At 42.5% G+C, this 17,789-nt stretch overlaps 1 protein-coding gene across 1 annotated transcript in view; it reads right to left on the bottom strand.

Annotated features, from left to right (window-relative positions):
• Positions 1 to 17,789, bottom strand: part of LOC125304353 (potassium/sodium hyperpolarization-activated cyclic nucleotide-gated channel 1) — a 60,573-nt gene that overhangs the window by 30,392 nt on the left and 12,392 nt on the right. Inside the window, 1 exon segment of the mRNA XM_048258542.1 lies at positions 4,178 to 4,339. Within this exon segment, the coding sequence (XP_048114499.1) occupies positions 4,178 to 4,339 (162 nt within the window).

Raw genomic sequence — 17,789 nt, 5'->3', positions numbered from 1 at the left:
AGAGTATTAATCCCTGGCCACATTCCACAGGACATTAACAGCACCAGCGCCACACTGCATGTCCACTCTCTGAGAAATAGAGACAATTGGGTCTAAACTATGTTCCCATAAGTACTACAGTCTTTTCCTCACGTGCTGACACTTTTCACCTCCCCACCCTACATGGAGATTTGTGAAACATAGTGGTTCAAGATTCATAATTGTGCGGCAAAACATTTAACAGCTTTAAATCACGCTTGTTTGCAGGTGGAGAGTAGAATTTAAATTTGCATGAAGCCAACATGTATGTAACATACAGTAGGTGATACTATATCAGAGATCCATCAGAGAATTAGAGCTCAGCCTGAGACTGTCCAGTCTTGAATTTCCCATTGGGGATCAATAAAGTATCTATCTATCTATCTATGCTATTCATGTCTTCAAAATAAAATATGGTACAAAAACGCTTGCAAGTGATTCACCATCATTGCATCACTGCTCCGATTGCATCTTTCCCATGATACTTCGATATCCAGTGCATGGGATCCTTTCATATTTAAGAGCTAAAGAGGAGATCAAAAGCGCTCCTCTTGCTGCAGGCCCTGTCTCTGGAGATGCATTTCTGGCAAGTACTTTCTGGTGTGAGGAGCAGTTAGCTGCTCTCGACTATCTGTGCTTGGAGTGACCACCGCCACACAGCCAGACTACTGCCCGTCACACACACCCACACATACCCGTGCACACACACACAAATGAACAAACACAGTCATGCGTACACACACACACACACACACACACACACACACACACACACACACACACACACACACAGATGAGCCACTACCCACAGCATGGGGGGATCTTTATTCATTTCTTCATCAGCATTGATTTTGCTGTTCAGGGATTCCCTTATTTAGGCTTGCTATGCCACACAAACATGGCAAAATAAGCACCTAACTTCACAGGATGCAGTTCTACCAAACATATGGTGGTAGCAAATGCAAGTTTAAAAAAGGCTCTGTATACCTACAGAATATATGATTTAAATATATTTCTCTGGTAACCTACACACATTAGTATATTTTTTACATATCAAGGACAAGAAAATGAGTCACTACCTCAACACCTTTTGATGGAATAAATTAAAAGTGCTGTACATCAATGACTGTATTAGGGCAAATGAATTGAGCTATATTCATAGCCTGACTGGAAAGAGATTCCCCACCGCATACAGATGATGTGCGAGGGTGGTCCTGCTCTGGTGCTCACTGGTGCTGATGGGGAGAAGTACTGACATACATTTATAGCCTGATTGTGCATGCGTGTGTTTGTGTGTGTGATAGAGAGAGAGAGAGAGAGAGAGAGAGTGAGTGTGTGTGTGTCAGTGTGTGTGTGTGTGTGTGTGTGTGTGTGTGTGTGTGTGTGTGTGTGTGTGTGTGTGTGTGTGTGTTTCATGTGGGCTCGCGTCCTCCACACAGGCAAGGGATGGGAAAGGCAAGAGCAAGAACCTGGGGCCAGCATTTACAATTAGGACCCAAGGGCGCAATTTCAAGCTCAGATCTCATCCCTCTGAAATGAGGAACTAGGGGCGTTTGACCTCTCTTTTCAGAGCACACACACACACACACACACACACACACACACACACACACACACACACACACACACACACACACACACACAACAAACACACATAGCCAGAGAGCAAGAGAGAGAGAGAGAGAGAGAGAGAGAGAGAGTAACTTCATGTCACAGAATGTAACACTATCTATTTTGCTCTGTAATGTATGTAGTTTAGATCTATGCTTCCACAAATAGTACCTGACCAATGCAATTACTTTACTGACAGTGTTGAATCATGTTCAATCTTGTATAGCTCTGAAAATTGCCAGTGCTGAATGAGATTGTAGCTATAATTCTATTGGAAAGGGGCAAATGTCAGTATTAACAGCTTTAAGAAATCAAGAAGATACCACACAAATACAAGTCGACTAATTGCAATTCAGGAAAGTCACATACACACTGTGATATTTCATTTGATCCTTTGGAGTACTTAAGAGGGTTATCACAGAAGTGAAGATGGAATTATTGTTTGAATGTATCATTACAATTACAGCTTTTACAAAGAACATTGTACACAATATTGTGAAACTTGTAATGAATCCTATTTTGACCTGCATTAAAGCAACATTTCTTTGTCCAAATTTGGAATATGAGGCAGTCATTTGGCCCCAGTTGAATTGAATCTCACCTCTGCTGCCATATTGTTCACATTGCAATTTATCATATTTATGGCACCACAACTGGCTGCACTGCAATGCTAACTCTGATGCGATTTTAATCACTTTGGGGAATGAGCACAATGAGAAACCCCTTCCATTCCCACATAACTAGTTTAGCTGCATTGGCCCATGAACGTCTCGCCTCATGTTCTGTACTCAGGAGTGTGTGAGGAGGGGCCCGCGGTGCGGGGGATGCGAGTCTAAATGAAGACTGATCTCCACCTGGGCCATTATAATAGTGCCGGATGACAAACTCCCAAATGGATTCCAACCTAAACTTAGACTGGTGACGGCATTAAACCTCCACCGTGCAACATCAAACAGCTTTTATCATATTGCCACCATCAACTGGTTTCTTATTAGAGTCATGACTCTTCAGTCAGGTTGACAAAAAAAGGCCGAAAGCAATTCAAATTCACATCAGGAGATAGGGTGGACTGCTTTCAAAATGACTTGAACATGTCAGATAAAATACTACTAGTGATGCAGAGGTGAGGATTTGGATAACATTTTCTGTTTTCAGTGAGATAAAGTGTGGGGGTTACACAAACAAAAGATGATACAGATTGTTTTTGGCCCGAGAGCCAGTGTACTTTTCTGAGGCAGATGACGTGTCGACAGAGACACCATGGATGATTCAGCAGCATCCACCATGATTTCTGAACATGAAATCACGGCAGACAGACAAGATGAATTTTGTAAATCTGTAAGTTTCATCTTGGCCCTGCAGCTCTCAAAACAAATAACACAAAGCTGTTGCGTAACTCCGTCCTGACTGCACCTCCATTATTACCTAATATGTATGCTACACTAAATGACCACGGCAAACATGAGATAAGGCAAGAAGATTTCCCTCATGTCCCCCAAACTCTGTCTTTTGAGCTTTGTATGTTGCTCCAAGAGAGAAAATAAAACATATAATCTTGGTCAGACAGGGCAATGCTCTGTCCGAGAAAAGCTCTCTCCTTCTAAACCATAAGAAGCTTATGAGGAGCTCATTTTGTGCAGGGACCATTCTGGCTGGCTCACCAAAATCAGGTGGTGGCTCTATATCAAATTACTTTTTATATGTTAATGATGTTGTTTTAGTCTCATCTGATCCAGTCAGGATAATGAAACTGATCTCATCCTTTCTGGACAGACTGCACAGAGCCAGAGCATTATCCTGAAGCTCTAAGCACATTATAAAAAAGCAGAGGTAACAAATCCCGATGAATTCATTTTGCATCACTTCATTTTGATGCAGTTGGCAAACAGGCACGTGTGAAAGTGAAGCTGTGTGAGAAAGGATGTTTCATTCCCATGGACAGCAGTGGGGTGTGGTGGGGGTGAGGTCTGGGTGGGTGACTCATCCTTATACCACTTAGTTTAGTATTTGAAAGGACTTTTGTGTGGTTTAAAAGAACTTTAATCCATAGCTGGGCTTGAGTTATAAGGTGATGTTTAACCTTGAGCTATACAAAGTGACGATAATTGAAGAGTGTAATCTAAGGATAGTGATATCAACAATTTAACTGAACCACACATTCACTGGCTTAAAGAAAATTCTCAATCCTTTCAACCAGCTGATTAAAAAAGGTAGCCATTCCATACCATGATTTATTTCTCTAGAAAGCCGTCCATTGATTTCATCACTCAGTCAGCTCTTAAGGAATATTGAACTTCTCAGGTTGTACATATAATGCAGTACTTTATTCTGCTTATCACTGCTTCAACACACCTTGGCTGGAGGACATTCCATGCACCCTTGAGCAGCCATTTAATCAAGCCCAGCGGCCATCAAAAGCCACTAGAACTCAGTGACATTTGATGGGGGAAAAGGGAAAAAATCTCCTGATGAAAATCTGACTTGAGCACATAAAGCAGTCAGTCCAGTGAAGAGGAAAAACGAGAGTGAAAAAGCGTGTGCCACTTACCACCATGCCATTTAAGGAGACCCAGCAGTCTGGGGGGAAGTCCTGCAGGAGGGGCACCAGGAACTGCAGACAGCCATCCCAGTGGCACAGCAGCAGCATCATCCCGATCAGGTTAAAAATCCTCACCACCGCACTGGCCAGGTCATAGGTCATATGGAAAATCTGAAACATGACAAGAGATTGGATAAATATCAAATATATAAAATCAATAAGTTTTGAATGAAAAGGTTACAGAAATGTGAAACACTGCTTGACTATTCAAATATATATAGCATAATATAGCATGTAATATAATAGTGTGTGATGTGTCACAGAAGGCTGCTGTAACAATCTTACTGTATTCATAAAGTATATTTATAGTCCTCATTTAGTTCATCTACACAGATATGTCTCTAACATTCTAGTTATTAAATAAATGATATCTGGCAAATAATGAGATAATTGTGTAAAGATTGCATAAAACATTTGTGATGTGAGCTTCAGTAATGAGCAGCTGAAAAACACACAGAGAATTGCCACCCACACACTCACATACAATCAGGCACACTATTTAAGACAGAACACACAAAGACTCCACATGCCTGACCAGAATAAACAACTCTTATATGTGGCTTAGGTTATGATACTTGACCGCTTCTTATCATGGACATGATGTTCTGATACTCAAGATTCCTGCTGTGTCTTTCTGTTTTATTGATCCCATCTAGACAGTGTGCATGCATGCCAATTAAATCTCCATTTAACAACCAGGGCACGCCAGAACAAGTGATTCACAACCAGAAAATACAAAGAGATCACACAGATATCTGAAAGGGAGACAGCAAAGCCTAATATCTCTGATATTGCAATGTAGATAAACATCTCAAGTCAGAGAAATGGGGACTTATATTTCCCTCAGAACCCCCAAGGTCAGCAATCGACCTGACTTGGGCTGAGGACAAAAAAAATCCATTTTTACCCAGGAAGTAAATAGACAACAGACCAAAATAGGACCAATGAAGACAGAGAGATCAAACCAGAAAGGGAAGGTGTGTGAGAGAGAGAGAGAGAGAGAGAGAGAGAGAGAGAGAGAGAGAGAGAAGGGGGGATTTTGTGCAAATCTCAGCTCCAAATGGACATCTTGAAATATGTAGTAAACAACCAAATATCACTGGCATAATACATCTGAGAAGAATAATGTGACTTCCATTCTATTTCCTTAAGTAGCTACTAACCAAAACCAAAAGTGTTTCATTTCTGCCATGAAAAGATCTTACACACACCCGTTATCTATGATAATTATCAGAATCAGAATAATCAGAAATTCATTTGGCAGATCATGCTAGTCTGAAGGTGTCTCCACCACAATTGTTCCCGCTGTACAGAGATGATAAGCTACTGTTAGCACAGATCTACATTAGAGCAATACTTCAGACTTGTGGTTTAATCAAACCAAGGATCTATATAAAAGAATGCAATCTGCACCATGGTTGAATGAGTCAGTATAAAAGAGGTTGGTGACATTAGTTCTGGACAAAGCCAACTCTATCATGCTGCTGTGAATGGGTCATAAATTCAGGCCCTCTCATTTGCATACAAAATCCATTATTTTTTCTGCTTATTATGCTTCCCACTTTGGCCCAAGCATGATTCTTCAGTGTGGGAGAAAGAGCTGTTCTGTTTCTGCATGATAAAACCAGTCTCCACACATCCACACGCCAGAATGTATGGTGGGCTGTCTTATCTGAGTGTTGGGGTAATTGCTATTTACTTTTAAGGTGACAAGATTGCTTTCTCCATAAACTCACCAATGCATGGATTTTACGGTTATTTTAATAGGTTCAGTATGGGAGCAATGAGGGAATCGTGAGTTAATTTTACACACAGAAAAACCCACTGACAAGGGAGGCTTGTGACCTTTAGTTTAACTCAAGTTAGCCTCTTAATCAGGGCTGAAGCCAAGTTTCTTTTTGGTCATGCTCACTGGTCCACATGGTCTGTGGATTATGAAATATAAAAAGGACCAAAAACAACCATATGTTTACTCACAGTCTGGTTAATAAAAGTCATAGAATAGCTGATACTGTTAAACACTAATGTAAAAAAAAGTATGACATGATGTCAAATACTAGATACTCTCTCCACACCATGATTTGAATTTTAGGATCCAGCCATCTTCCACCTTAGCAAATGTTATTTACAGCAGGATGACATTTTTGTATCATTAGCTTAATATCTTATAATGAATGCTTTATAATTATTATTTTGCCATTTATTCTCCTTGACATTTAGCATTACAGTACATTATGCTAAATCTGATCATGTGGTCACGAAAACAATGCAAGTGTATGACGTATCTGCAGTCCTGTTACTGTAATAACCATCTCGGAGGCTAAGAGCAAGAGGACAAGATATTGGCACTAGGAATTGTTTAGAGATTTTGTACAGTGACACCTGGCAACTCCAGACATCTCTGCCTGCATTTCGGCTGCTCAGCCTTGGGGCAGTTTCCCAACCAATTACTTGGAAGCCAATCCTCCATGTTTACATCTTGGCAGTGCACATCCTCAGCACCATATTAAATGTCCTGCTTCCCCCTGGTGCAGGAATATAGCCACCGGTGAAGACAGACCAGCATAGGCATTCATCAGGGAAATAACACCTTCACATTGAGGGGAACGTGCTGTGGTCCTCACGTGGAGGTGAACTGCAGCACAAACGGCCTCCCATGGCAAAGGTGATGACGTAGCAGGAAATTGATTTACACTCAAGGTTACTGACACAAGGGCAAACATCACTTACACAATGAATGGGCTACTCTGGGTCAGCTATTAACCCCTGCTAAATGGTACGTATTACAGAGTCCAGGTTTAGAAAGTAAAACATCCACACTTTTCATAGGCTACAAATAACATTGGCTTTGGATTTGGGTTGGTCAAGAACTGACTTTAGATCAGAATTATAAACATGAGTTAAAAAGTAAAAATCAACTATTTGCTAGTTAAATCATTGAACATTTTGGGCCCCATGTCAATATATAATATGATTCAGAAAGCTGGGCATTTTCACTTGAGATCTTGAAATACCACAGTAATTGTTTTGCATACAATAGGCTACATAATAAAGGGCTTAAGGTCAAATAATTGATCAGTAAATTTGAAAATCAATTTAGTATATTAATCTTCCGTTATATTGTGTTATATAATGTGATGTTTTCCTTATGAAGTAAGATTGTGGCATTAGAATAAGCAGTGACATTGTCATTTATTTTCTTTTCCTTATGAAGTAAGATTGTGGCATTAGAATAAGCAGTGACATTGTCATTTATAAGTGTATGATATATTCCTGCCTCTCTTTCTCTCTCTCTCTTACTCTTTCTCTCCAATACTATTTGTTATTGTTAGACCATCACCTCTGCAGAATTGTCTCATGCTTACCAGACGTTTGTCCCTTACCCCAAACCTCAGCTTTCTCTCCCTCTCAGTTCCCTTTGGACCTGTCCCTCTGCTTCCCACCCAGTGGACAACCCCTACGGCCTCTCAGCTTGACACTTGACCGTGACGCAGCACCAACAGACAACCTAGAGGATAAGGAGCCCTGGGGTGCCCAGCGCAGGTGCCCAGACCTGTCCCTCCGTATGTGGCCTCCCGCAGAGACCGCTGCTGACACTGCACCGCACGGTGCCCAGGCCAAGGCCGTGCCAGGGGCAGAGGCAGGGCTCAGCGGGTTCAGACAGGGCGTCCGAAGCTCTGCGCGGTAGCGCTGCTGTAACTCCATTAATCTCTCACAGCCATTCGGCATGGGCCCGGCACAGCACGGGAGGGGACGCTAAAATTAGCTGCAGCTGGCTCCGAGGGGTGGAAGTCTCAACAGCTTTTTCCCAACTCAAGCCTTTTCATCCTCTTTTCCTACGGATGCAAACACTGTTTGATTACACACGTAGACGCACACCAGAGAACAACACATGGGGGGGGGAATAAGAGAGAGAGGGAAAGAGAGAGGGAGAGAGAGAGGGAAAGAGAGAGGGAGAGAGAGAGGGAGGAGAGGCAGATATTCCTGCAGGACCCCTGAAAAAAGTGATAAACAGGAAAGAGCACATGGGCCTATTTGAATTGCTAATGTTTCACACTCTCCACAGATATGAAGAGCCCCTGACAGCCTGTCTGCAAAGTCTGTGTCAACGACAGATAATTGAAAACACAACAAAATAGACAGAGAAGGGAGAGGGGGGCAGGGGCAACCAAAGAATCAAAGCTGTGGAGAATGGCGCTGAGCATTCTCTTGTGTTTAGCTTAGCAAGGCCTTAACAGCCTCTGTCAGGTTGCACCTGCACAGGCTTGGGAATAACCTTGTAGCCAAACCTCTTCCTCCCAAAGATAGTCTGCACAATTTACACTCTCTGTTCTGTCTGCATAGGAACACTGTACAGTATAAACTATCAACATCAGTCCTGACATGACTTGAAAAGTCCTTTTAAATATGCCTACACAAGCTGGTACATCCTGACAGGTTTAACAACCTTTAACAACAACAACAGTCTTTTTGTACTGTAACATGTTTACTGTACCCCCTCCAACCTGTTGTAAAACGCCTGTCCCATAATGCAGATGGATTAGAAGGGCTATAACATTGGTTTCCTTGATAGATTTGTGTACAAACCCCAGGTAATCCGAATTAATGAGTTTATCACATAAGGTGCTACACCAAACACACAACAGACAGCCTCTGTGTCTTCATTAACAAGGTCAACATAGCACCATGTGTGTGTGAGTGTGTGTGTGTGTGTGTGTGTGTTTGTGTGTGTGTGTGTTTGTGTGTGTGCACTCAACAAAACACATTGAGAAGTGAATGGGAAGGGCATTTGTATCAAATATTTCCAAAAGGAAAGTGGTCTGTGTCTTTTGTTTTGCTGAGCACTGATGCTAAGTTGTGCATTTTGCTAGTGTTGAGAGGACATTAGTTCTCATGATTGCACAGTGCTTCTGAAGAGCACATTACACTACAGACAGGATTGTCCCATGGCTGTTAGCTACTGTTACACGGCACTCTCTATTGTAGGGTTTGATTTAAGTGTATTAAACAGCCAATCCCTTAATACTTTGCAAATCACCCTGGCAGTGAAGTCACCAATGGTGAAATCTTCTGGATGATTCAACTGCCAACATGCTTAAGAGTATAAAACACATTTAACCAGCCTTGCCCCATGTCAGCAGAACTTGTGGAAAGTGGAACTTGCAGGATCATCAAATATACGATCTCCATTTTTAAATTACACACAGCAATGATTGACCTCTACGAAAGGTTATGAAGGATTAACAAGAGACTAATTTGCCTGGATTAAATCCACCACTCGTTATTACGTTGGGAGATGACAAACTGTTTCCAGGAAAATGGCTTTGGCTTAAAATCCCCTTAGTATACTTTTGTTACAGAAACAATAGTTGCGTTGAGTGGACTATCTGAGACATACTGGAAATGAGGGGCAATTTTCAGTTGTGTTGTTGGCAATTCAATTTCAGTTGTTTGCTCGGCTTGCATGCTTGGGAAGAGATGTGCCTCGGGTCACAGACCTAAGAATCCAACACACCAAATGAGGCAGAATCCATCTCAAGAGGAGGAAATATGACTCATAGTATTTTCTTTTGCCCTTTCCGCAGCTTTTCGTCATTAAAAAGAGCGCTTCTGTTTGCACCCCTCCATTAAATAAATCATGCATGTGACATCACGGGCTCTTTCAGAGAGTGTGAAACTCTGCCGAGCCTCCTGCCGAGAGGCACAGAGAGAAGAGGAGTGGCTCCACAGCAACATCTAGCGCCTGCCATGCGGCCAATCAGCACGCTCGCCGCCAATAAAACCATGTGCTCTTTCCACAGCCCAGTGGTGATCACCTGAAGCACACCAACACAAAGACAGTCTAAACCTAAACGCTGTGAATCACTGGTAGATATGCCAACTCATTTTGCAGACTTATGCCATTGATTCTCTAAGTACAGTTTTCCACAGCTTCGCCTATGAAAAAAAGCCTGCATAGCTCACCAGCTGACCCAAGTGTTATCTGAATACTGACATCCCACATCATTTCCCTTCCACCTACCACCTCCCTGTTTCCTCCCATAAGTCCCAGCCAGCTTCATGCATATGGAGGAGCCCTGATCACTGAGGATAAGGCATCCACCCAGCACTCCGAACAGAGACGCCACTATATCTATCGCTCTCTTATCAGCATTAAACTAATTAACTTCAATTCATATGAAAACTGATCAACTTTTTCCTCAGCTCAGTAGTTCAGTAAAGTATTATAATATGGTTTATGGACAGTACTCTAATCCCTGAACACAGTCCCTTTCTGTGCCATACAAATGGCATATCAGTGCAGACACCAGAGGTTTTGCTTGCCTTGTTTGATTTAGCTGCTAGGTGAAGTCCTTCTCGAGCAAAACTGACCTTGACATTAGCTGATGATAATAATTGTGTGGGGAAGGAGATAATTAAAGATAAGGTAATCAATAGAAAAACAATTAGTCCCTGACATCAATAATGCACTGTAGTGTATTGTAGATGAACGCTGAGCTGGTTTTAAATCAGAGCAAGGAAATGCTTTAGAGGACTGTTAAATGTGCACCTTACTCTTCTTTCACCAAATTAAGTGCACAGAAGAAAGAGGCAAGACCAATCAGACAGCAAGAGCTTTAAGTGTATGAAATTATATGTCTAATACATAAAGTCCATTCATCAGATTTCATCACTTTCATCAGGAATTATCAGGGAGAGGGGGTAATCAACTAGGGGACCAACATTAATAGAAATAGCCTGCTGTCTATGCCACTGTGCATTATTTAAACAAATTATCCTTTGGAATAGGTTTGAATGAAAAGCGACATCATTTTAAAAAGCCTCTCATCTCTCATTTCATGTTTTTGTTTATATGAGGCCCCCTAACTACACACACACACACACACACACACACACACACACACACACGTTTATTCCCAATCCCCAAGACTTTGATTATCTTTTCATGTTTCTGTATGTTTGCTGTTACATTATGTCAGACAATCTTGGAGAAAGGAGAAAGCCATCTTGCCAGGTAGTGGACTCACCACATCCCCATAAATCATTCCATCATGTCAAAGATAAAAATGTCAAAATCTCTCTTATCCATTCATCCATCTATCCATATATTCAAAGGTCTATTTATGTCTATTCAAGAATGAATAAATTGCCTCAGCAATCGATGTGCTTGTGTCCAGTGCCCAGACGGTCATCTCAGGGGGACTTTGCCATTGAGCATTCATCTCTCCCCTCACTTCCCATCCTGCCCTGCACACTTGGCCAGCTCCGGGGCGGCGAGCAAGCTGCACATCTATTTTGGTCGCGTGAGCGTGATAACCTCGACTCCACTGCTCGCTTAATCTGTTTCCATTGCGAGGCGCAGCCTGCACTAGAGGCCCAGAGACACAGTCGGGGCTCACATCCTCCACACGGGCGCTCAGGCGGCCGGGCTGCACTCAAGAGTTTACGAAAAAAACATGGCCAAAACCCATGACTTGAGGAAACTCAACAGCTTGACACTGAGCCATGCATTGATGTAAGATTTATGTGGAACTTGCCAGAGTCAACATCGAAAATATATCGTGAGACAGGGGTTTCATATTTCAGTGCTAAACAAAACTAATTTATGGCTGTAGGGTGGATGGTCTATTGATTCCTTTCTGTAAGACGATAGCAGAGACAAAACAGCTACACAGGTCTCGCTTGAAAAAGCAGTCACTCATACCCCTGTCCCAGCTGTGTACTGAAGGAAGAGAAGCGTCCAATTTAGTTGATGACATTCTCAAATACGCGCTAGATGCACATGTAGCGAGCCAACCGCTCCTCTTGGTTAGATCTGCACATTTTGCACAGCAACTTTGCACATACTGGCACTCATCAAAAGGACTGCTTATCTGAATCCCCCCTCCACTACAAGCTGTGCTTGATTATAAAACTAACTCTACAGCAGTAAAGGTTCGACTTGAAACCGCTTGTTTGTGCTAACTGGGTTCTTCTGCTGCCTCAGTGACTACTTGCGCACAACCTAGCAATCATTTCTCTGACGTTCCATTTGGCATTGGCTCTGTTCTCAGATCAGGACTCACACTTGGCATGTTCACATTTCCCAGTCAGAATCCATCTTCTCTTTTTGAGCCAAAGAAGGAAGGAGAGCCATCACGCATACTATATGCAGTCATTTCTAAGGAGGGAGCAACCAAATGCTGACTGTCCCAACCTCAACCCAGATTCAGTAGAGGAGAGGCCATCCACCATCCCTAATTATCCCACCCAAAATTACCACACTTTAAAAATTCAGCAGCACCACATTTCATGGTTGTGTCAGCTGAGTGATCACACATGACTGAGTTGCCATATTCCTGATCGGATCCTAAATAACTCACTGGTCTCCCAAAACACAGAGCTCCCATCCAGCCACAGCAAGAGACGGAGATAGAAAGCAGAGGAGCTTTCATCTCCAACACTCTGGTTTCTTATCGTCAATGACAGGATAGATCCTAATGATTATGGGAATGCAGTGTAGGACAAAGGTTTATATCTGTGATTGAAACAATATGTTACAATGAAAACAGGTGCAGCTCTTGGCAGCGTAGAATACTGTTTGAAGTCTTTGTGATTGTAGCATGTATAAAGAGAAAGGCAGCATGCTAAATAGTTATTAGAATAAATCCAAATCCAACCAAACTGTAAGAAGACCGAAGGATCATCATTATGAGGTAGGACTTTATTTTTGACAACAATATTTATGACTTTAATGAAGAACTGACTTACAGTAACCTGTTAAGCATTTAATTTGTCCTAGTGACAAGGATAATTAGACAAAGATATAAATACAAATCTGTTACTGAGGGAAGCTACAGTAACCAGCTTGATTTAAAACAAGGAAGCATTATTTAATTTACTCTTAGACTTATTATGCCTCAGTGATAATGCCGAAATTTAGCAGATTACCAACTTCAAAAAGACTTAACAGGCTGCTTGCTACACATCATGCTCATTATATCATATTGCAATGACAAAATCATCCATGCACACATACACCCCCTCTCTTGTTCTCTCTCTCTCTCTCACACACACACACACGCACACACACACACGCACACACACACACACACACACACACACACACACACACACTCATATGAGGTCCCATCAAACTATGGAGTCTTGATATAGCATAAGATTATGACCTCTAAAGCCTGTGTCACTTTCACTTCTTGGGGTCTGCACATAACACTCTGTGATATCTGTGAGAGGCTTTATATTAAAAGAAACAGTCAAAAGCCAAAACCTTGACATTGTCTGTTAAGTGGGACTTGTGTGCTTTATTTCCACAGTCAGTAAATGCCTTGAGGATTGGTTCAGTTGCACTGAGAATGTCTCATATCCACTGAACTCATTAATCCAAGTGCATTAGGCTGCATGCCAACAGACCTGAGTCCTGACCTTTTATAAAAGCATCTGACGGTGACCAGTGGGGGCGGACGACACCCATTCACAACGGGCAACGGGACTTAAAGTCAGATAAGTCCCTTTGACTCTTTAACAGGGCTCAAGGAAATCCTATTGTTGCTTCGGCCAGTCACCTGAGGGGTTTATCCTTAGCAGGGTGGACAGGATGGCCAGAGACAAGAACGGTAAACACACACACAAACACACACAACACACACACACACACACACACACACACACACACACACACACACACACACACACACACACACAAACAAACGCATATAATGTGCAAAGGCCAGAAAAGATAAAGCTTGAGCCATTCAGTTGGTTAAAGTTGGATGAGTTGGACCTGCCCTTATGTGAGTGGCAGTGGCTAGAGAGAGACAGAGACAAAAGGATGGAAAGGGGGCAGGCTTGTTGGACTGCAGTGCCTGACCTGCTGTTTCTACAGTATGTCCACAAGGGCACTAAGACTATAAATCTATCTGTGGTCAACACCACCTCATCGCCTTCAGATCTCCCATGACTGCCCTTGGTCCGCTCTAGGACCTGGACGTGGTCAGGATGCTGCCCCTTGCAACACAGCATCCATCCATTTTTGCTACATAGAGTTTTGGTGACAAAAGGCTACAATGCTACAAAAGCCTTATTATTGGGGATTATTGGGGAGCTGTGGCACAAGCGGCAGTGTCCATGCCACTGCCACATTTAGGTACAGGTGCCTGTGGGGTTCAGATCCCACCTGTGGTCCTTTCCTGTTCACGTTCAGGCAAAAAGGCCCAAAAACCGCGGTGCTAGTGCTGACAAAAAGGTCAACAATTCACTGTGGACATTATTCTCTGTAAAGCACTTCATTGTATACTTGACCTCTGAGATCTACCAGCTGTTGTGTATTGATATATCTGCTGATACTATTCCAGGGATATCCATCAGTATCTGTTTTGGAGAGATTAGAGGAACTTTAGTACAATTGTATTAGCATTACCAGTAAAAGTGAGCAGTTTGTGAAATCTAATTAACCTTTGAAAATTGGCTTCAAACACATAAAACCTCAATTTGGACATATTGTCTAATATTAAAATAAGTAAAATAACTACACAGGCAGTTTAGATGAGTGAAATGAGAGCCAGGCTTGTGTACACAGCTACTCATCCAGTCTGCATCTCCACATTAACTTCATTATAAAGAGGAAAAGGCGTCAATTGGGCCTAATCACTTGATGTATTACAGCATCATCTCTGTCTCTCATACATGTCACAGTGTCACCTTAAATGATGATATCCATAAATATGGGCTGCAATGGAACATTCAGCCATGATTAAACATGCATTTCAGCATGAATCTACTCTCACTGCCTCTTATTCTGGAGAATGCTAGACTACTTGCTCCAAAACCTTATCCAACCTTTTCAATGCCTTCATCTACTACAAATCACACAGACCCCTCCCCCCCCGTGTACATATTATGTCTCAATAGCCTATTCACAGCTAATTAGCCAACCTACCAGCAGATAACATCAAGCCCATCTCAAGGGTGACCAAGTGATCAAGACAATAAGCAGGATTTTCTTTGCTCTCTCTCTCTTTGATGCAGGCAGATATTTGCATTCCAGTTAATCAAAAAACCGGCATTTAGAGTTGTTTTGCTGTAATATCCATGCAACCACAGTAAGGGCTTACAGACCTTCCAATCCTTAAATAATGAATCATATTTAATTAATAATAATTGAACAAGTAGCAGAATGACATAGATGAGTTGAGAATCAGACTGACTGTCTGTTTACATGGCTTGAACACTAGTAATGAACACTAGTAATCCCTAAGGATTAGCACTAAGGTGGAGGCATTCCCTACAAGGCCATGGCTGAAGAGAAGCTACATGTAGGCTATATGTGTGGATGCTACTCAGCATCTGTAAAAGGAAGTATTCATAAAAATGGGACCTTTACCAATATGTGTCCTTGTGTGAATCCCTACACTCTGCACAGTGCATTCAATTGGGAAAAACGGTCTGGTATGGAGAAGCAGGTGTTACTGGCTCGGCTGGTATGACTCAGCATTTGTGAGCACTGCTTGGGCTGTGCGCCTAGCACAATTACATATTACAAGAAGGCGGGTGTTTCAAAGGCACCCAAAACCTGGTCAGGCTAAAATTCCAGACGGGAAAGCCTGAAGCGCTGCGAGATCCCGTACTATAGCTGCAGATCCCAGGGTGGGAAAAGCAGGAGTAGGGTGCAAAAATAGCTTCCGTTCCAAAAATGGAAGTGTCCAAGTCCGATTCCCCTTGGCACAGCACCACGCAGCGAGTAGCAGAGGATGTACTCCCAGTAATTGGATCTAGAATAGCAGTATCTCCTCAAAGGAACCTCGAGTGAAAATATCTTTGGCTTCTCTTTAGAGGGGGGAGATATAATGAGCACAGCATAATCTCTTCGATCCTCTGCTGATGGTGTGAAGACCATTCACTTCTCATTCTTTTTTCTCACTCACTTACACACATGAATACATTATTATTATTATTATTATTATTATTATTATTATTATTATTTGATAATAATAATAATAATACAATTAATTTGATTAAAAATACCAGCATGTGCTTACACTACATTCCAAAGTTTGTGAGGAAATATTATGCTTTTATGCTTCTGAAGCGCTGTCATTTTGATTGGACTGCTAAATCTAAACATGGCGGCTATGCATAGACAGGTACTCACAGACTCTATGCAGCCTACCTGTAATCATGAGCAATAAGCTATTACAATGAATTTGACTGTGTGACTAAGGCACTCAGTGTTGATGACTTGGAAAAAGTCTTTAAGTGGCTGCATGGATGAATACAAAGTGCCAACCAATTCTCAGTCCTTCAAGCCATATGTTTTATTTATGTATTTATTTATTTATTTATCTGCTGGGCATGAGGACATTTACATTTCTCCAGGTTCTCCCACAAGCCGTCTTGAGTCCCAGCGGACGCGGTGAAGAGCGACAAGCGCTTGTTTATTTCTGCCAGCAGGAGATAGCTGGGTGATTGTGCTGGCCGAGAGCACATAGAGCACTTTTGGGGAGATGAATTGTTAATTGAGAGGAACTGCAGTAAAATTGCATTAGCATCGCCAGAGAAAGTGAGCAGTTTGTGAAATCTAATTAACCTTTGAAAAATGGCTCCAAAAAGCATAAAAAGGCTCGGTGGAAACATTTATCTATCATGACACACGTGTTCACCATCAAGCCGGTGCCAACACCTCCGTTCGACAGCATCCAATTACAATTATGGATGCAAACTCTGGCTACGTACGCACGTCAGGCTCAAAAACAAATTTAATATGGATGACTAAGGCATGGTCTGCGAATCTGTGTGCCCTCCATCTGAAATGTACTGAGCATGTCTGGGGTGGGATAATAATAACTCCATATAGCACATGGCCTGGCTGTGGCTGGGGATTCCTTTGGCTTGCCCAGAGAGGGCTGATTGTTCCCTCTTAAAGTATGCGATGAGGCAGATGAGGCAGGCCGCCTAGTCACATACATGCACCGCGTGAGGAGGATTTTCAGCTCCTGAAGACAGCAGCTTTCACACGCAATGATGAGGACGGAGGGGGCGGGTCTGTTCGGGCTCAAGAGGCTTGTGTCTGCAGCTGCCAGCGCAATGCTGGCAATCTCGCAGCCAATCACGCTCGCCTCTGAGTGCTCGCTCACGTTCGCCTCTGTTTCTCTTTCTCTCGCTCTCTCTCTGTCTCTCTTGTTCTGCCTGCCGTGAAGTGAAGTGGTGCCACCCACATTTTTTCCCTTCCTGTTTTTTTTTTTTTTTGAGTCGGTGCTCCATTTATGTCTCGGGCGCTATTCTTCTCTGCGTTGTGGAACGAGACAAAGAGACCCTGTTAAACAGTGCAGTCGTGACAGCTGTTTGCACTCCACTAAGGAGATTCATTCACAGTATGGGTGTCTCTGGCCAACACAGGTCTAATGAGGAGCGCAGCACCTCTCAGCACAGCTTGCAACAACAACATACCCTGACAAATGTGCCCCCATCACCTCTGGTGTTTATTAAAATCACATTCTGACTGTTACAGGGCTCAAAAGAGCACAGAACTGTAATATGGCGTCCACCTCTGAGCCAGCATAAT

The sequence above is a fragment of the Alosa alosa genome, chromosome 12 (assembly GCF_017589495.1).
Source record: "Alosa alosa isolate M-15738 ecotype Scorff River chromosome 12, AALO_Geno_1.1, whole genome shotgun sequence".
Lineage (NCBI taxonomy): Eukaryota > Metazoa > Chordata > Actinopteri > Clupeiformes > Clupeidae > Alosa > Alosa alosa.
Note: the sequence above shows the minus strand (reverse complement) of the source record. Positions and strands in the feature narration are given on the sequence as shown.